Source organism: Mycena indigotica (assembly GCF_014461135.1).
Source record: "Mycena indigotica strain 171206Taipei chromosome Unknown Mind.scaff0015, whole genome shotgun sequence".
Lineage (NCBI taxonomy): Eukaryota > Fungi > Basidiomycota > Agaricomycetes > Agaricales > Mycenaceae > Mycena > Mycena indigotica.
The window spans coordinates 728,185-746,189 of NW_023503014.1; the positions used below are offsets into that span (position 1 = coordinate 728,185).

At 56.7% G+C, this 18,005-nt stretch overlaps 3 protein-coding genes across 3 annotated transcripts; 2 read left to right on the forward strand and 1 right to left on the reverse strand.

Annotated features, from left to right (window-relative positions):
* Positions 1–953: 953 nt before the first annotated feature.
* MIND_01334600 (uncharacterized protein) lies at positions 954–1,663 on the forward strand (the record flags this gene model as incomplete). Its single annotated transcript, XM_037369793.1, has 4 exons — positions 954–1,047; positions 1,095–1,326; positions 1,378–1,521; positions 1,567–1,663. Exons 1-4 carry the CDS (start codon positions 1,011–1,013, stop codon positions 1,661–1,663), a joined length of 510 nt encoding a protein of 169 aa, XP_037213789.1. The 5' UTR covers positions 954–1,010.
* A 131-nt stretch (positions 1,664–1,794) lies between these two features.
* MIND_01334700 (putative had-like protein) lies at positions 1,795–3,008 on the reverse strand (the record flags this gene model as incomplete). The annotated part of the gene is made up of 4 exons (XM_037369794.1): positions 1,795–2,525; positions 2,577–2,656; positions 2,699–2,937; positions 2,979–3,008. 4 exons carry the CDS (start codon positions 3,006–3,008, stop codon positions 1,795–1,797), a joined length of 1,080 nt encoding a protein of 359 aa, XP_037213790.1.
* Positions 3,009–4,564: 1,556 nt separating this feature from the next.
* Positions 4,565–6,747, forward strand: MIND_01334800 (Zn(2)-Cys(6) binuclear cluster domain-containing protein; the record flags this gene model as incomplete). Its single annotated transcript, XM_037369795.1, has 7 exons — positions 4,565–4,644; positions 4,704–4,716; positions 4,772–5,069; positions 5,115–5,202; positions 5,253–6,172; positions 6,226–6,648; positions 6,695–6,747. 7 exons carry the CDS (start codon positions 4,565–4,567, stop codon positions 6,745–6,747), a joined length of 1,875 nt encoding a protein of 624 aa, XP_037213791.1.
* Between the last annotated feature and the right edge of the window lie 11,258 nt (positions 6,748–18,005).

An 18,005-nucleotide genomic window follows, 5' to 3' on the forward strand; every position in this document is an offset into this window, starting at 1 on the left:
GAGGACTGACTGAGTTTGATGCTGTCAGATCACATGACTGTGTGAATTACCTTCCTAAGATGGTAATGTCACGTCACAGTCGCGGTCGGTGGGTCCCCTGGAAGGGCTTAAACAAAAAGTCCAACGTATGTTCCATTATTTTTTTCCTGATACCCCCTTGTGTCCAGGGCAAGTCTGCGTTGTCTGCTGCCAGTGCAAGTCAAGGGTGCCGTTCATGACTGACTCGGACATCGTGGTGTTGTGTCAAGCTTCTCAACCCTCCCTATGACCATTTTAGATGGCGGGTTGATCAGGGCGGAACTTGAATCAATCTGTGACAAACAAGCCCGTTGATCATCACGGAACTCGACCAGGATAAGCTTGAATTAGGGCGGAACATGAGATAGTGAAAGCCCTGCCCCTCCATAGCAACAGAATAAGGACTGAATGCGACTCCATATTCGTCGGATGTCTGCTATCGCCTCACTACAAGTAGTAAGTATCATTAGGCTCCGACGGATATATTGAGCCCCGACATTGGGCTTATTTGTTCCCGTGCCGGTCCTGGGCTCCGGATCCGGCCGCGCCGTTGGGGAATCCTATGCTTGGGAATCAGATTGAGAAGCTCGGCCCGAGTCCGCCCGACGTAGCTATGCTCGGCAGAGTGACCAGCGTTGACCGGTCGAAGCGGCCGAAATCGGCAATTGGAAATCATTGCGCGAAAGTGTGTAGTGTACAATGTACATTGCTGGCAAGGAACGGTAAGTGTGTTGAACTTGTGCAACAAAGCAGAGTTCAAGCACTCCGAGTTACAATTGTGCCATCGTTCCCTGAGCCGAAGTAAGAAAGTAATTTCCAAGGATGCCAGTGCCATTCCCTGATCGAATAATCCAGTGCTCATCATGACGTCATCCCGGTAAAATGAATGACATCAGCGGTCCGTGGAGTATAAAGCTGTCACTCAAAATCGGCTTTCGACTTCCACGACCTCTCCACGCACCTCGACGACTAAGCACCACAACATCTACGTTATGGCTATCGATCACCACGTCCGCCGGGGGCACCCCAGTTCGTCGGTTTCCCGCTGTCTCAGCATCGTGAATGACGGATGACAGTAACCTTCGGCTTGATGATCTTTTTCGGAATTATCGAGCTCTCGCTTGCCGCGTGGCTGACCTCTCAGTTCAATAAACACCACAACGCTTCCTCTGGCACTGAGCGCGACCGTGTGCGCTTCACTCTCTTCGCGTCGACATGGACGGTCGTTTTCTCCACGCTCTTCCTCATTCTTTTCGCGCACTCCGCCACGGGCTCGGTGCTCACCAGCGTTCTGGCCCATCTATTCTAGTGTGTATTGAACACTTCCGCACTATTCGGCTCACTCAACACGCATGTCAGTCTGGGCTTGACGTGGCTGATATGGACAGCCGCTGCCGCCGCGGTGACGGAGATGCTCGGAGGCGGGCTGAACTGCAAGACGCAGTCGCTTTTCGTCTATTGCGACCAGCTCAACGCCCTTGAGGCTTTCGCATGGCTAGAATGGTGCGCATTGATCGATTCCTGCTCTCATCCTGAGACGATTGCCAGGATATTGGTCACCTTCGCCGTCATCGTCGTTCTAGTGCGAGGTATTTCGGCTGCGAGGAGAGGCGATGGATACCGGGGAGGGCTGGTGAGCGTATAGCATGGAAGGAATAAGCATTTGTGGAATGATGCTTCGCAATTACGGATGCACAATTCGATACCTAAGTATATCTGATACTTTCAACGTCTGTATTAATACATCAGAGTTTTGAAGCTTAAACTGATAGCTGGTTACCATAGAAAGGCCTCTAAGACGGAACATTCCCGACGGCCAAGCGCTTCTTCAACGAGCAGCCGGGTGAGACTCCTGTTCGCGATACGGACACCGGTCCGGCCATATCTACAGAGCCAGCCCGCGGAGGTATCGAGTTGCGCCGCCTCAAGTGCCTGTACAGTTCTGCAGTCGATCTCCAGACCAAGGGAATAAGCCGCGAGTAAGTGCATCGCGACCGACAGCGGGTCAACTGACGCGCCAACAAGTGCCTCCGCCGAGACAACAAGATAGTTTTGGAGGAGGGGAGTCGTCGCCTGGACGAAGGTTTCATGCACCGGCCCGCGAGCTTCAAGCTCCGTCACGAGCAACGATGCGAAGAACGGTAGAGCATCGGGCGACGGGTAGTACCGTGTTCCGTCTAGCATAAGCGCTGGCTCGCGAAGAACATGCCCCACGTACGCTTTGGTCGGCGCGAGACAGGGCTCATCGAAGCGGCCGTAGTGGGCGAAGCAGCGCAGCGCGTTTACGCAAACGATGGGGTCGAGGATGGTGCATCGAGACGAATTGTCATCGCCGCAATGTTCAGGGAAGTACACAGGGATGATCTTGTCGGGGTGGCTTTCTGTGAAGGCGAGAATCCGGTCCAGAACGCCGTTGGCGATGATGGGGTCGATGGGGAGGACCCGGAGCGCGTAGCATGTCGTATCGACGTCGTCTGGATATCCTCGTGTAGTTCCTACGGGAAGTCCTTGAGGAAGAGAATCAGTTTCGTATTCCGATGCGGGCCAATATGACATACCTCGGAAGAAGTTCCACGTTCCTCTGGTCGCGATGTCGTCGTCGAATATGACGGGCAAAGTACCGCTCGAATTGAAGGGTCTGTGGCAGAGTCGGTCGAAGTAAACTTCTAACCCACCCTACCTATTGTCACTGGCATTGTGCAACATGCGGGCTAAACATTCGACAATGAGGAGTCGGGAGAAGTTGTCGTCCACGGTGACGCCTGTTTCTGTGACGGAATAGATGTTCCCGGCTAAAATTTGCAGCGACGACGACGCATTAATAGGTCTGACGACGCGCATGCTACGATTGAGGGCGACTATCCGAAACATGGGGCGAAGACTGTTGCGTAGAAAGGAAAACAAGACTCGGAGGTAACGCTGGAAGGCGTCAGCAAAGACAACGCCCGGGAGTCGCGTACCTTGGTCGAATTCATGGAAAGCAGTGACATATCGGTGGACGCATCGATGCCAAGGTTATGTAGACCAGGATATATGGTCGAAGGCCGTCAAAACAAGTATCTTCTGGACCCCCACGAGGCGTAGCTTCATCAAGGCCTATACATTTAAGGTAGAGTTTGAAAGTTAGGTGGCAGGAACGACTGAAGCCCTACTCCACCCACAGTTACACAGAGATGAGAGCCATATGGACTGTGAGCGTCAGACGCGACTGCGTGGGTGACAGTGAGAAGGAAGTGACAGTGGCGTGTGACTATGCCACGTGTCGTGACCCACTTATTCTCCGACGGCCACGTCACTGCGTTACTTATGAGAGTTTCGCCAGCGGTAAACATGCCTGCAGATCCAAACTGAGGCAAGCCACTAAGAAGTACACAGCTATTTCCACAGAGCGCCCATCTCATACTTAGCGATCTCAGGCTGGCTCTGGAGTTTGGAAGATTGCGGTATCAGATGCGTGCGTCGCGCCGGCTCATTAATGTTCCCGCCAAGCTGCTTATCTCTATTACCTAGCGGCACGGGAAGAGGAAGAAAAACTGTGATTTCAAGATATTGCTTACCACCCTCCAGCGCCGCCTGGTAAGCGTCGAGGGCTCCCCGTCTCCACTACGACAATCTTCAGTGAACAACGATGCTCAGGTTCCAGCGGATCTGTACGACGATCTTGCCTCCCTTGGCAAACATGTTCCGCCGTTTAACCGGCGCTGTCGCGCCACCACGTCATCCAATATGTCCGTCGGCACCTCCGCCTTCCGAGTGATTTCCTGGAGTGCGCTGAGGCGGTGCGCGACATATCAGCGAGCGAAGCAGCCGACGGGTTACTGCTGCGGGCTCCCTCGCAAACTGCCAGTAATACTTTCGTCCTTCGCAGTAGGAAGTGCTGAGCCACAGCCTTCAGAAGCATGATGCGTCTGAGAAGCTTGATGCGGCCGACATCGTGGAATCAACGGTGTTTGGCCCTTCCTACGTCGGCGCCCAGCGTTCCATTGTCGCGCTTCTTCGTCTTTTTGTGCCCACTGGCAATCGATCCCAGATCGAAACGCAGTCTCTTACTAGTGGTAAACGGATCAACTGGAGGCGGACTGGCAACAGCGAGGGACCTCGCAGCAGGTGTCGAAGAGTGTCTGCCAACTTTGGGCCTTTCATCCGCGCTATCCCCAGCAGGACCCTTCCGATGCCGCCCACGTGATCGTTTTACGGTGCCACTTTGACAAACCGGTTAGCCTTTGCGATCGAACAGCGATCACCGGTTGATTCCCGCTGTCCTCGGTGATGCGTTGCTGGGCGACGATTGGGTGCGGCAACATTTGCGTCGCACGCGTCACGACTCCGCAGTCAGCACGTCAGCTGAAAACTCAGGCGCGGCCCCACGACGCGTTTGTCATTCTAGATGCCGTCCCCATCAGTCGGATCTGCGTTCTTTTCACAGCGGTGAAGTGTAAGCGGCAGGGCGTTGCTGACTGACTGGCGTCTTATAAACAGGCGGCTGGGCGCCGCGAGCGAGCCCATTTTCTGACGCATTCCCACCTGCCCCCCTCCCGCCGCCCCCATGCCCGCCAACCGCTACACAAGTACGAGTCCGGCTCTTCGGAATAACCTGCCGCGCGGGAAGGCGTGTATGTCGTGTCGGTGAGTTTGTCCGGGCGTTCATTCCGGGGCCCTGATCGGCTGTTTTACTCACTTTCCAGACGACGCAAGATCGTATGTCGTTTTCCTTTTCTTGTCTGCGCTCAGGCTGTTACTGACCGACGCGTAGAAATGTGATGGGCGCAAACCCGCCTGTGGCCAATGCCGCCGCTCGCCAGGCACGTCTGAGGATTGCGAGTACCCCATCGAGGGGCGAAGTCGGACGCAACAGCTTGAGGAGACGATCAAGAAGCTACATTCAAGGATTGGGGAACTGGAAGCCGCCGCGGAGGGTGGTATGTACTTGCACGAGCCGTATGACAACGTTGTCGAGAAGGAGCCAGTGGTCAGGTTGAGGTTGGACGATGCGTTGGGGAGCCCGCCGAAGTACCTCGACTCTTGGTCGGCGTCCCCTAGGTCCACTTCTCGTGCGTTCGACATTCACTGCTCTATGGTCTCTCATGATTCTCTAGCAACAAGTCGGATAGATAGCCCAATATCGCTGTCGAGCTCGTCAAGAACGAAGTTAGATGAACCCTCACATGAGGTTGCGACTTCGCTGTGCGTTGGTTACCCTGCCCATCCGGGTCCTCGACGCTAATGTCTCCCAGCATTGATACTTTCCTCTCCGCGTTTTCGCAGGCCGGCTTTGGCTTCTTCCTCTCACCTGCATCCTTCCGACGCTGTGCATTACAGCTTATCCAAGGGCCCATTCGCCCATCGCCTGCGCTACTAAACGCCGTATTCATGTGGGGCGAGCATCTCACCTCTGCTGGCGATGAAGAGACCTTTCTTTCGCGGGCACTCCATCACATTCACACCGATATCAGCCGCAGTCAGGGCAGCGCCTCTTCCCGGGTGCTGCTCGATTCGATTCAGGCGGAGGTACTACTCGCACTGTACTACCTAACACTCGGTCGGCCCGTCGAAGGGACATATCACTCGAGTGCAGCAGTCTCCCTGGCTCTGAGCGCCGGTCTGCATCGGCTCGGCTCAAGCTCGAATCTCGCCACAATATCACCGTTGCCATTCGATCTCACACATCCCGTATCGTCCCCGTTCCCCGATCCAGACCTACCTTCGGAGAGCGAACGCATTGCGGCTTTTTGGACCGTGCTCATCGTCTCCAACCACTGGTCCGTGGCACATAGCCCTGCTGCAGGCGCATCCGCCCTGTCTTCTGCCGAAGTCAACACACCTTGGCCACGCGACGAACACCATTTTACGCGCAGGCCGTCAGCCGATGACTGGCTATATTCGCCGACGAATGGATTCAGCGACTACGACAATATCCCGTCGCTGCCGCTCCCAGCGTACAGTAGCAACAACAACCTACACGAGCCGTCTTCTATGGTCGAATACCCGGCACCGCAATATCAGCCCCAGCCTCACAGTCCGGCGTCCACTCGCTCGCCGATATCACGCTTCCTCGACGGAGAACTCGATCCGCCGCAGCCACATTCCCTGGCGCAGGTGGCCCAGGCATCCATCTTATTGGAAAAAGCTGTATCCATCTCCGCGCGATATATCGGTGTGTAACAGCAATCTGTCCGAACGGCCTACTAATCACTGATTGCTGCGCAGGCTTCCCGCAAGACGACCACGCTGCCAGCGCGTTCGTATTTTTGGACCAGTTAATTGACCGCTTCGGTACTAGTATGCCGCCCAAGGACAATAACAACCTTACGCAGCTTCTGGTTCGCGGCGCGATCATTCGATTGCATCATCCGCAAGCGGCGGCCTCCGATAGCTCGCGCCGGAAAGCGCTCGATGCTGCACTAGGCACGGTTGGTATTTCTCACCAGTTGCGTGCCGACCGGGACGATGCAGGCATTGCGGCGCTTCCGTTCCTCGGTGTCTTGTGGAGCGCCGCGGCCGAAGTTCTACTGGGAGAGTTCGCACTAGCTTTGCGCTTCGGTGCGGGTGGGAGCGCTGATGACCTACTTGGCGCGCTTGAGACGCTTCTAAACGTCATGCGTGCCTCGGCCCTGCGCTGTCCTCTCCTTGGTACGTGCCCTGTTCGCATTTGCGTGTTGTGCTGATTATTCCATAGACTACTTCACCAACCGCGTACAGCAGCAATACGAAAATCTCGCCTCGTTATAACTGGACACCAATTCAATTGAAATTTCCTTTCTTTTCTTGCATGTAGCTAGTTAGTCTTGTTCGATCATTCCGAGTCGCTATTTTGTTGTTTTGCTTCGATATCTGTATCATCTGTATATTTCCGTAAGTATTTCAGAAGGCTTTGTAATGAGCAAGGGTCCAACGGAGCTCTAGGATTGTTGACTAAAGGTGCATCAGTTGGCAAGTCAGGGAATGAAAAGGCGTAGGTTATATATATATATATATATACTTCCTATGCTATTTTTGCTCCATAAGCCCCTGGGTGCATGATATCATGATGCGGGGCAAACGTAAAAATTTGACTCTGGATGTCCGATGAAGCGGAAATGTTGTGGCTTGCAAAGACAATAGGGACCAAGTCCTTATAATCATAGTATTGTAGTACTGACCCGTTTCAATCAATTCAGCGGGCCTGTGACCTGTGACCATTTGGCCGAAATGTTCAATTCGGCCACAGGCCAAATTTCGCATGACCTATTAGGAAATTCGGCGCGCCGCAGGGGTGGAAAATTTGAAATCTCCCTGATGGGGACACTTTGGGACCAAAAATTTTGACTGTGAACCTGTGACCTGCTGAAATAGAGGCATTTGAAACATCAAACACAGTCTATGCAGGTAAGCCCAAGACGTGCCACAGCACGCAGATGTGTCGCGGATCTCTTTGTCTTTGCTACATATATATATATATATATATGTATATTCATGTTAGTGCATGGAAATCTGCACTGGTGACGTAAGGCTTGGTTTTATAAAAATTTTGCCCTTAACAAATGGTTTATAAAAAAATCTCCCCAAAACCCTGTTTATAGACCAGTTTTTAGGTTTTATAAACACTTCAGGCTAAGCAGCCCAATGGTGCCATATAATTTTCATATGTTTGTCAAGGTGAAATACTACTAATAGTGGTGCCAGGTGAGGCTTAGAAGTTTCCCTTCAATATCTACTATCTCAGCCAAATTTTATAGCATAGGATTTGATGGCAGAGATGTCACACGTTGGCTGACTGTCACACTAGTGTCACATTGTTTACAAACACCCTCTTCCCAGAATGCCTGTTCATAAACAAATAAAACAGGGGTGTTTATAAACTGGTTTACAAACATCCCTATATAAACCAAGCCCTAACTTGGTGACAAGCGAGCACATGGGCAGTATTATAATCTATGATGTACTATGTGTCTATATAAGTCGCCTGGTGGAGACGGCTTCTCCACCAGTTGTACCCCATCTATAACATCCCGCAAGGTTGCCTGTAGGGCTATATCGACTTGTTAGGGATGTTGACCGTTGCCGTAACGGCAGCGGCCGTTGACAAGACGGCCGTCCAAGACTAGGTCAAGGAGCCTGATGGAAATGGGACGGTCAACGGGACGGGTCGTAACGGCACGAAAGCGGGTACGGGTTTCATTAGGGACCATGTATGTAACTAGTATGCGCAATATAAAAGTCTGATCTCTATGACTGCATCGCGCACAAGGCGCAAGCGCTGCTTGACCAGCATCAGTGTGCTGATAGTTTCAGGCTTGAGCCGAGAGCGCTACGAAATACGAGGGTCAAGGACTGTGAAAATATCAGTAACCTCGGCCACAAGCACGGCTACAACCCACGAGCAGCCCATGTGTAAAATGGCGATGCATCAATCTTGTAGTAATAATGGGACAGTTTTCGGTGGCTCGCAATGAGGCCGTTTCGTAAGGCAGACGGCGTGGACACAGGAAGGTCCTGAATGGCCGTTTTCAGTTCGTCTTGTAGGCCACGGAAGATAGTCTGTGTATGGGACAGCATTGGCCGCTTCGTGGCAGACATATCCATCGTTGCTGCGCCGGAACGATTTGAGCCAGCCAGTTACCATAATAACGCCGTCCCAGTCATCTTCGTCGAGGTCGAGATGGCGCAGTTCACGGTGCTTGCCCACAAAATCATCAGTAGGCTTGCTGTAAGGGCAACCCTGGAGACTCCGACGAAAGCCTAGCAGGGGAGGATCCAAAGCGTGAATAAGACTACAGGAAATACACGGAGGGACCGACCTAGCAGGGGAGGATCCAAAGAGAAGAAACTCTAAGGGTCCGCCTGCTAGGGCGCCAACTATATACTGGTCGTCCGTAACTGCCGACGTAGAGCGCAGAAGGCCTGAGCGGCGTCGCAGGCTCTGTCCCAAGGTGATCGTTGGGAGGGTCTTGACGGATCGGTGATTGTGCGGGCGAAGGAGGCCGTGGATGATGGTCGGGGTGGGTCGGAGCGTCCGAGGGGGCGCCGGTCGGATGCGCCTCGGATGCGTTCGGAGGGTCCGAAGGAGGCCGAAGCGGGGGTTCCCCTGACACTTGCGGTAATCAATTTGTCGACCTTCAGAAGTTAAGCATGGGATGAAATAAGCTATTATTCCAATTGCGTATGTGTCATTACATGGGTCGACAACCATCGAGTCTTGATATCAAGTATAGGTCGGAGTGGCGTCTTTCCCAGCCTCCCCTCCTTGAAATCTTCCGAGGCACGGACTTCGGTGAGCCATTCCTGACGGCATTGGGGACTCGAGCGGATGGCACGGATAATCTGACGAAGCTAAGCAGAAAGCGTGAGCGGCTGGACTCACATCAGGACAAAACTTGCCTTATGAACAGGTTGGTACTTGGGTGCTGCCGCTCTTCTGGCAGACGTCCCAATGTCGTTGAGCTCTTCATCATCAGAGTCCTCCCCATCGCCTTCTCCCTCACTGTCGGCCTCGCGAGCTAATGGTGCGGTGACCGAGTCTTGATATGCTGCACCTGCTTTCCGACCTTCCGCTTTCTTTTGATCTGATTTCGAGATCGCCCCGATTGACTCCAGCAACTGCAAATGCAGGTCAAAACTTGTAAATGGATTGCAGATATACCTACCCTAACCGCAGCCAGGGTAGGCAGCGAATTCGTGCTGCAGCTGCGTCAAACGGGATTCCACGAATCGCACATTTTGTTTCGATGGCGTTGATTAATGTGTCGTTATTTGACGCGTCGTCCATGACGAAGGCGAGAATCTAGTCTCCAGTGTATATTCAGATGTACAAACCGTCGGCGAAGATTACCTTGTTCTCCAGCCCGTACTTTTCCAAGCAATTCCACACACCATCTGCCATGTTCTCCCCGGAATGCTCCCCAACAATCTCTTGAAAGTCAATCAACAGCTCCTCTGGGGTGGTTGAGCAGTGGTTCAGACTATGAAGGTGGAACACAAACCGAGTGTCACGGATAAGACCCGGCCCGTCCGCTCCGGCGCTGGTGTCGGGCCATTGCGGGCCCGCAACACACAGCACGTGACGACGGGGAACATGCGCCCCAGTAGGAGGAACGCACACGTGGGAAGCACGTGACCGAGAACGACGCGTCGAGCCGTCGCCGAGCCCAACTCGACACAAGGGGACTGGGGAGGAGTGCTAGGAGGTCAGGAGTAGCGCCTGGCCCGCAAGGGATGTACGATCGTCCCCTCTGCGGCCAGGAACGGGAGCGAGGAGGAAGAGGAGAGGCCAGGGTGTCCGATCACCCCCTTTGCGGGCCCGCGTATATAAGGCGCGATAGTGTACCCTGTACTCTATCGCTTAGATCGTCTGAAGAACTACCTTACTCTGTGCGAGGAGACGCTATCGACTCATCGGGCCCGACACGACCCGATTCGAACCTTCGACCACCGACTACGGCAAGGGACCGAGTTCACGGGCCCTTTCGGTTTCGATCTACCCCGCCCGCCGTACTTGTGGGCCCGACTACCCGTCTGTTCTGTTCCGGGCGCGCGTTCTTAGGAGAAGTCCTTGCACGGCCCGACCCGCAGTCTGACAGAATCTAAGCGATCCCCCTACACCCGCAACAGAATGGACACTACCACCGTCATCGCACTCCCGGCGTGGGCTACGATAGTGGCTATCGTCATCGCCTCCCTTGCCTACCTATACGGACGCACCCTCGAAGCCCAACCCGTGGTCTTCAACCGCGTCCTCTACGGGAGAAAGGAGCCCGCCCTGAAGTGGGGCACCCCTAGGCGGGTCTCCCTGGACGAACACCATCGGCACATGGAACACGCCTGCCCGGCCCATGGTGCCGGGCCCGCCGCAAAGCGCCGACGCCTCAACAACTCACCGCCCCTTCCCGCGTACGGCCGGACCCCCGATCCGAATCGTCTCAGACCGCCCCGGGCCGCCGGCACACTCTGCCTGATGAAATGGGGCACACCTCCCTCCGTACGAAGGCCCTGGGGGCCATCCTTATTCCTCTCATAATCTGCTCTATTTTAACCTTTGGCGGGGCCTCGGGGCCCCTAATAATAAAAATCTCCTGTTTTTACCCACCACGCGACGAACGAGCACAAGACGAGTGGTTGATTGCAAAAAAATACAAAAAAAAAAACACGAACAAAAAGGAAACAAGATATAGTCCGAACCACAACGGGGAAGTCCTACGAGAGGGGGCCGACTTGACAAGGCGCGCGAACGACGACAGCAAACGAAAGGATGGGGATACCCGAACGCCGAGACCCGAGTAGACGGGGAACTTTGGCCGATGTCGCCGACAGACGACCAACGATCCGCCTAAGCCTAATCCAGGTCCATCATGTCGAAGCTCAGGCCGTCCCGACGGCACACATCCGCATACACCTCTCGTTCAGCGGCCCGACGCTCTAAACCCTCCGGCGTTTCCCAGAACCCCGACCTCTCGCCCTCAGACCGGTGGATAGCCAGGAGAATGGCGCCCAGATAGCGGCACACGTCGGCAACGTCCCGCGATGCTGTCAGGGACTCCAGCGAGTTCACCAACCGGAGGTCTGCGTCTAGAGAACGCATCGACGACAACTCCGCGAGGGCACGGGTCCGAGCATCCGGAAAACCCCCGTCGGCCGAATGAACTGCTGACTGTTGCAACAGCAGCACGTCCAACGGCGACAAGCGTTGATCGGCGGGCACCGACAGATCCCCATGCAGCCGGCGAGACTCGGCGATAGCCCGATCCAAGTCCCACATTCTCCCGAACCACAGGGAGACTCGAGGGAATGACGGCACCTGGAAACCCATGGTGGGATAAGAAGGAGGGCGGGTCTTACCCGCAGGAGCGTGCGGCCGGAACGACGCTTCTCCTGACGAGCGATCCGCGACAGGGGGGGGTTGGCCGGCGGAAATTGGGGCGAGGTCTCGGCCGGGACCAACCCGGCGATGGCAGGGGAGACGGCGAGCGGGTGCGAACTCATTTTCGCACGGGGGACGGGGAGGAGTCCCGAGAAGACCCTGACGAAAGGACGACCGGGCGGCGACGACGGACCGTCGGGGTCGGGAAACCGATCCTCGAACGGGGCAAATAGGAGAACAAGAAGGATCGGTACGGAACCGATGCGGACAGCCCGACTAGATCGGCGAAGCGGGGATCGGGACGCAGCAGCGCAAACTTCGCCATCCTCGACTTGACGCTCCCAAAATTCAAAGGAAAACTCGCGCAGACCCGCGGAACGAGCCTTGTACGCATCTGCAAAAGACCGCCAACGCAGACAGGCACGATGGAGCGGGCTGCACGCGTCACAAGCCCGACGCACGGGACCAGGGAGTTTCTGGGGAGAACTATCTGGGGCGCCCCACACGGTGCATAAACGATTGTGAGCAATGCAATACTCGCAGCGAGGGGAAAGGGATCGGATCACTGTTCCCGGTCGACGAGGGGGCTCTCCCCCGGAAAAGCGCCAACTGCCCAGTGGATTCTAGACGAGGGGCCAAGGGGGTGCCGAAATCCCAGTGCAACGGGGTGGGCGACGAGGCCGGGGAGAAAGGAGGATCAAGTTCATCCTCTGCCGACTCGTGTTCCGAAGGGTCGATCCCTAGCGAGGACAAACGACGGGGGCCGGCGATCACTTCCACGTCCGAATCCGACTCCGGATCAGAGGGGAAGAACAGTAAGGTCGAAACTGGCGGGGCACCGTCATGCTCTACGTCGATTTCCATCGAAGGGGAGGACCGCGCCCGAGACACGGGCGTAGGGAAAACGCGCTTCACCATCGAGGCCGCTGCCTCGGGATCTTCCGGACCGCTCTCAGGGCTCGGGAATCGGTCGTCCAACCAAGTCGCCAACGGGAGGAAGCTAAAGGAAACGCCCGCTTCTGCCTCATCCAACGAAGGGCCACCCGAGAACACGAACTTGTCTCGAGGATCTTGCAAGGAGACGACCCGGACGAAGGAGGACCACCGGTCGGCGTGAAGAAACGGTGGGACGAGGGATGGAGGGAGAGGGCCCAGCAGCCGGGCCAACGTATCAGGATGCGCCATGTTCTCTTGGGGAAATACGCGGAAGGCGGCCACGTGGGCTAGGATAAGGAATCGATCCGATACGAAGGAGGGAAGGCCGGCCGAGGAGGCGCAAGACAATGCATGCAGGATAAGGCGCTGGATGAAGACCGTAAGCGCACGGCCGGAAGCGAGCAAGGAAGGAAACATACCACCCAACGCCACAAGCTGTCAGGGGAACCTCCCTTTCGGCCCCTCGGAGACGCCTCCGATTCCGGTCCGACTCCGGTTCCGACTCCGGTCTGGCCCTCCATCTCGCCCGCACAATCACCGATCCGTCAACGCCCTCCCGACGGTCGCCCTGGGACCTCGCCTGCGACGCCGCCCAAGCCTTCTGTGCCCGACAGCGGCAGCTACGGACAAGCAGTATATAGTCAGCTACCTAGCAGGCGGACCCTTAGAGTTTCTTCTCTTTGGATCCTCCCCTGCTAGGTCAGCTTCATTTGTATTCGCTTACCAATGTTCACGCTTTGGATCCTCCCCTGCTAGGACCTTGATCTCAGGCCTCCGGGGTTGCCCTTACAGCAGAAGAAACTCTCTACGGGATCAACCAGACAAGATTGCCAGGTTCGGCGCTGACTCAGGCTCGGAGTACGAGTCCGTTCCGCCCTCGTCACCGCCCCTGCCACTTGTCCCCTCCTCCTCTACTCCTGTGGTCCCCGCACCCGTCATGCCGTCCGGAGTCACTCCTACCGCAGACGCCCGGCTGGACTCACTCGAGGCGAAAATCGATAGCCTAACTGAGGCCCTTGCTTTACTCACCAACCAGGCTTCCGCTGCCGCTGCCGCCGCTAATAATGCTGGCGGACCCCAAACACCATCGCCGGAGACGTCGATTCCGACTCCGACTCCGGTCCAGGGCGACTCCGAAGCCCTTTTTGGCGACATCAACCTCGCCTCAAAATTGGTCTTGCGACCAAACCCCCCGTTCACCTTCAACGGCGACCGGAAACGCAGCCCGCGCGTTCCTCTACGCGGTCCGCACCTACGCCCGCCTTGCCCCTGAGGCCTTCGTGGTCAACGGAGAGGCGAGCGAGGAAAAGGCTGTCCGCTATGCCATGTCGTTTATGGCAGAAGGACCCGCTCAGCAATGGGCGGAGCGCCACGGAAGCAAAGCCCCGTTTCCGTTTCCGTCCTGGGGCTCGTTCGTTTCCGAGTTTCGACTCTGGTTCGTCGAGGAGAATGAGCAAGATCACGCTCTCTCCAAGCTGGAGACTTCCGCCTATCACATGGGTACAAAGGATGTCTACCAGTACACCGACGACTTCGAGGACCTGATGGACCTCGCCGGATTCGAAGACGCGCTGGTCAAGGTGACCAAGTTCCGCCACGGACTTGACCCCCTGATCAATAACGGAATCACGTCCTTGAACGACCCCCGGACCTCCGGGATTACCTTAGCTGGCGCACCCGGGCCTTCCGTCAATACGAGGCCCTGGTCCGGGCCAAGCTGATCAAGTCAGCCGCCCCCAAGACGCCTGGCGGTTTGATTCGGACTCCGTTTCTGGTCAACCGCATCCCGGCTCCGGCCCCTTTCCGTCGTGCCACCCGCGGCCCGCGCTCCCGCTCCGGCGCCTCCAGCTCCCGTCCCTATGGAGTTGGATCGCACCAGGGCTCGGGGTGCCCCTCGTCGCGCCTGCTTCAGGTGCGGCGACCCAAACCATCTCGCCCGGGATTGCCCCCTCCCCGCCGATGTCCGCTCAATGGACATCCTCGACGAGGTGATCCAACAACTCGGTGACGAGATGTTAGCGGAGTTGATCGCCCGCTACACGGACACAGCTGCCCTGCCGGAGACGGCAGCGGAGTCGATGGCCGGAGAGGATTTTGCCCCCCGCGACGAGTGACTGGTGTGCCCTCGTTCGCGTCTATAAATCGTTTTGCCTCTTTGTATGATGAATGCAGTTCCTTGCCCTACAATGAGCCCGAAACGAAAGACACACCCTCTCCTGCCCCCGTCTCGACTCCGTCTCCGACTCCGCCCGCGACTCCGGTCATCGTCCTCCGCCGCCTCACTGCCTGGGAAAAGAAACTGCCCAAGCAGTACACCGTTGCCGCTGCCCCTGGGGCGAACTCCCTCCACCTCCCGTTAGAGCTCGAGTCCAGCACCAGCGCGCTGAAGCTCTCACCCTCTGGGCTTGTCGACTGTGGTGCCACCTCCGACTTCATTGACACGAACTATGTTGCTCGGAATGGCATTCCGGTCCGCACCCTCGATCAGCCGATTCCGGTTTTCAATGTCGATGGCACCCCCAATGACGCTGGCTCCATCAAACAGATCGCGGACTTGGTCCTGCGCTACAAGGGCCATGCTGAACGAGTTCAGCTGGCCGTCACCCATCTTGGCAAGCAAGACCTCATCCTGGGGTATTCCTGGTTGCGGAAACATAACCCAGAGATCAATTGGGAAACCAAGGAGGTCAAGATGACACGGTGCCCCCGCAATTGCTCGACCTGCCGTGAGGAAGAGCGCGTCGAACGGACCGAGTTGCGGCGACTCCGGTCGCTTCAGAAGCGTCTCCGCTCCGGCCCGTTCCCCTCAGTCTGCGCCATGGACCTTTCTGGGTCTGATGACGGAGACGATTCCGTCTCCGGTGACGACTCCGGCCTGCCTGATCTGACGCCGGACTCCGACGACGACGATGACGATGGTCAGCTTGAAGATGGTGACCGCATCTTCTACACCTCGTTCCGCCCCTCGGAGGAGATACGCGCTGGCAGTACTGTCTCGCAACGCCTGGCCGAAGCCTTCGCCAGGAACTCCGCCCCTCCGCCCTCCGAGATCCCGGACTGGGCTAAGGAGTTCCAGGACGTCTTCAACAAGGGGTCCTTCGACACGCTACCGGAGCGGAGAGCCTGGGACCACGCCATTGAACTCGTCCCCGACGCTAAGCCCACCAACTGCAAGGTGTACCCCATCTCGCCCCTCGAGCAACGCGAGCTCGACGCGTTCATCGAGGAAGGGCTTTCGACGGGCCGGATTCGCCCCTCCAAGTCTCTGATGGCGTCTCCGGTCTTCTTCGTCAAGAAGAAGGACGGCGGACTCCGCTTCGTCCAGGACTACCGTGCTCTCAACGCGATGACTGTCAAAAACCGGTACCCCCTTCCGCTGATCAACGACCTCATCAACCGGCTCAAAGGCGCTCGTTACTTCACCAAACTCGACGTCCGTTGGGGCTTCAACAACGTCCGGATCAAGGAAGGTGACGAGTGGAAAGCGGCTTTCCGGACTAACCGAGGCCTGTTCGAGCCCTTGGTGATGTATTTCGGCCTGACAAACTCTCCCGCGACGTTCCAAACGATGATGAATGACATTTTTCAGGACCTCATCCTCTCCGGAGACGTCATGATCTACCTTGACGACATCTTGATCGCCCATTCCGACCTCCGGAAACACCGGCAGATCGTTCAGGAGGTCTTGCGGCGACTCCGAGAGCACAAGTTGTACCTCCGAGCGGAGAAGTGCGACTTTGAAAAATCGTCAATCGAGTACCTCGGAGTCATCATCTCCCATAACCACGTCGAAATGGACCCCGTCAAGGTCGCAGGCGTCTCCGCTTGGCCGACTCCGGAAAACAAGAAGGACATACAGCAGTTCCTCGGGTTCGCTAACTTCTACCGCAGGTTCATTCGGGACTTCTCGACCCTTGCACGCCCTCTTTTCGTGCTCACCAAGAAGGACCAGCAATGGACTTGGGGCGACGCGGAGGCCTCCGCGTTCCAAGCGATCAAGGACGCGGTCACCTCGGAACCGGTCCTGGCGATTCCGGACGACACACGGCCTTTCCGACTCGAGGCGGACAGCTCTGATTATGCGACGGGGGCGGTTCTTTCACAATCCGCCCCGGACGGGAAGTGGCACCCTGTAGCATTCTATTCCAAAAGCTTAAATGATGTCCAGCGCAACTACGAAATCCACGACAAGGAGATGCTCGCGATCATCCGCGCACTCGAGGAGTATAGACACTTCCTCGAGGGCGCCGCGCACCCTGTCGAGATTTGGACTGACCATAAGAATTTGGAGTACTTCAGGAAGACGCAGCACCTCAACCGGAGACAGGCCTGGTGGTCTCTGTACCTCTCCCGGTTCGACTTCACGCTGCACCACAAGCCTGGCCGCGATATGGGTCGGCCTGACGCCCTCTCCCGGAGACCCGACCACGGAGTCGATTCCGACAACTCCGATGTTGTCCTTCTGCGGCCTGAACTCTTCCACGTCCGCGCACTCGAGGGCATTTCCGTTTCCGGTCCCGGCTCTGAACTCCTCCGCGACATCCGTGATGCCCTCTCCGGTGAGCCTGACCTGGAGGAGCCCGTCGCACTAGCGGCCCGGCAACTTCTTAAGGTTCAAGGTCAAGCTCGAGGCCCCCGCTCCTCACGTTCTGACGAGTGGGCCGTCTCCGGCGGTCTTCTCCATTTCCGAGGAAAGATCGTCGTACCAAAAGACAAGGACCTCCGGAGACGCATCATCGAGCTCTGCCATGACACCCGAGTCGCCGGACACGCAGGTCGTTTCAAGACCCTGGAGTTGGTCTCCCGGAACTACTGGTGGCCTCAGATGTCTCGCCATATCGGCCGGTATGTTGCGACCTGTGACTTGTGCTGTCGCACCAAGGCACTCCGGAGACTGCCCCACGGAGAACTGCACCCCACGGAAACGCCCCCGGAACGCTGGCATACCGTCTCCGTCGACTTCATCGTAGAGCTTCCCGAAGCCCATGGGTACGACGCGATCATGGTCGTCGTTGACACCCTCGGAAAGCGCGCCCACTTCTCAGAGTGTCATACGACGGTCGATGCAGTAGGGGCAGCCCGCCTCTACTACCGGAATGTCTGGCGGCACCATGGGACTCCGGAGAAGTACGTCTCCGACCGCGGCTCGCAGTTAATCGCGGACTTCACCCGAGAACTTTGGCGTCTAATCGGCATCAAGCCCGCCACGTCCACCGCG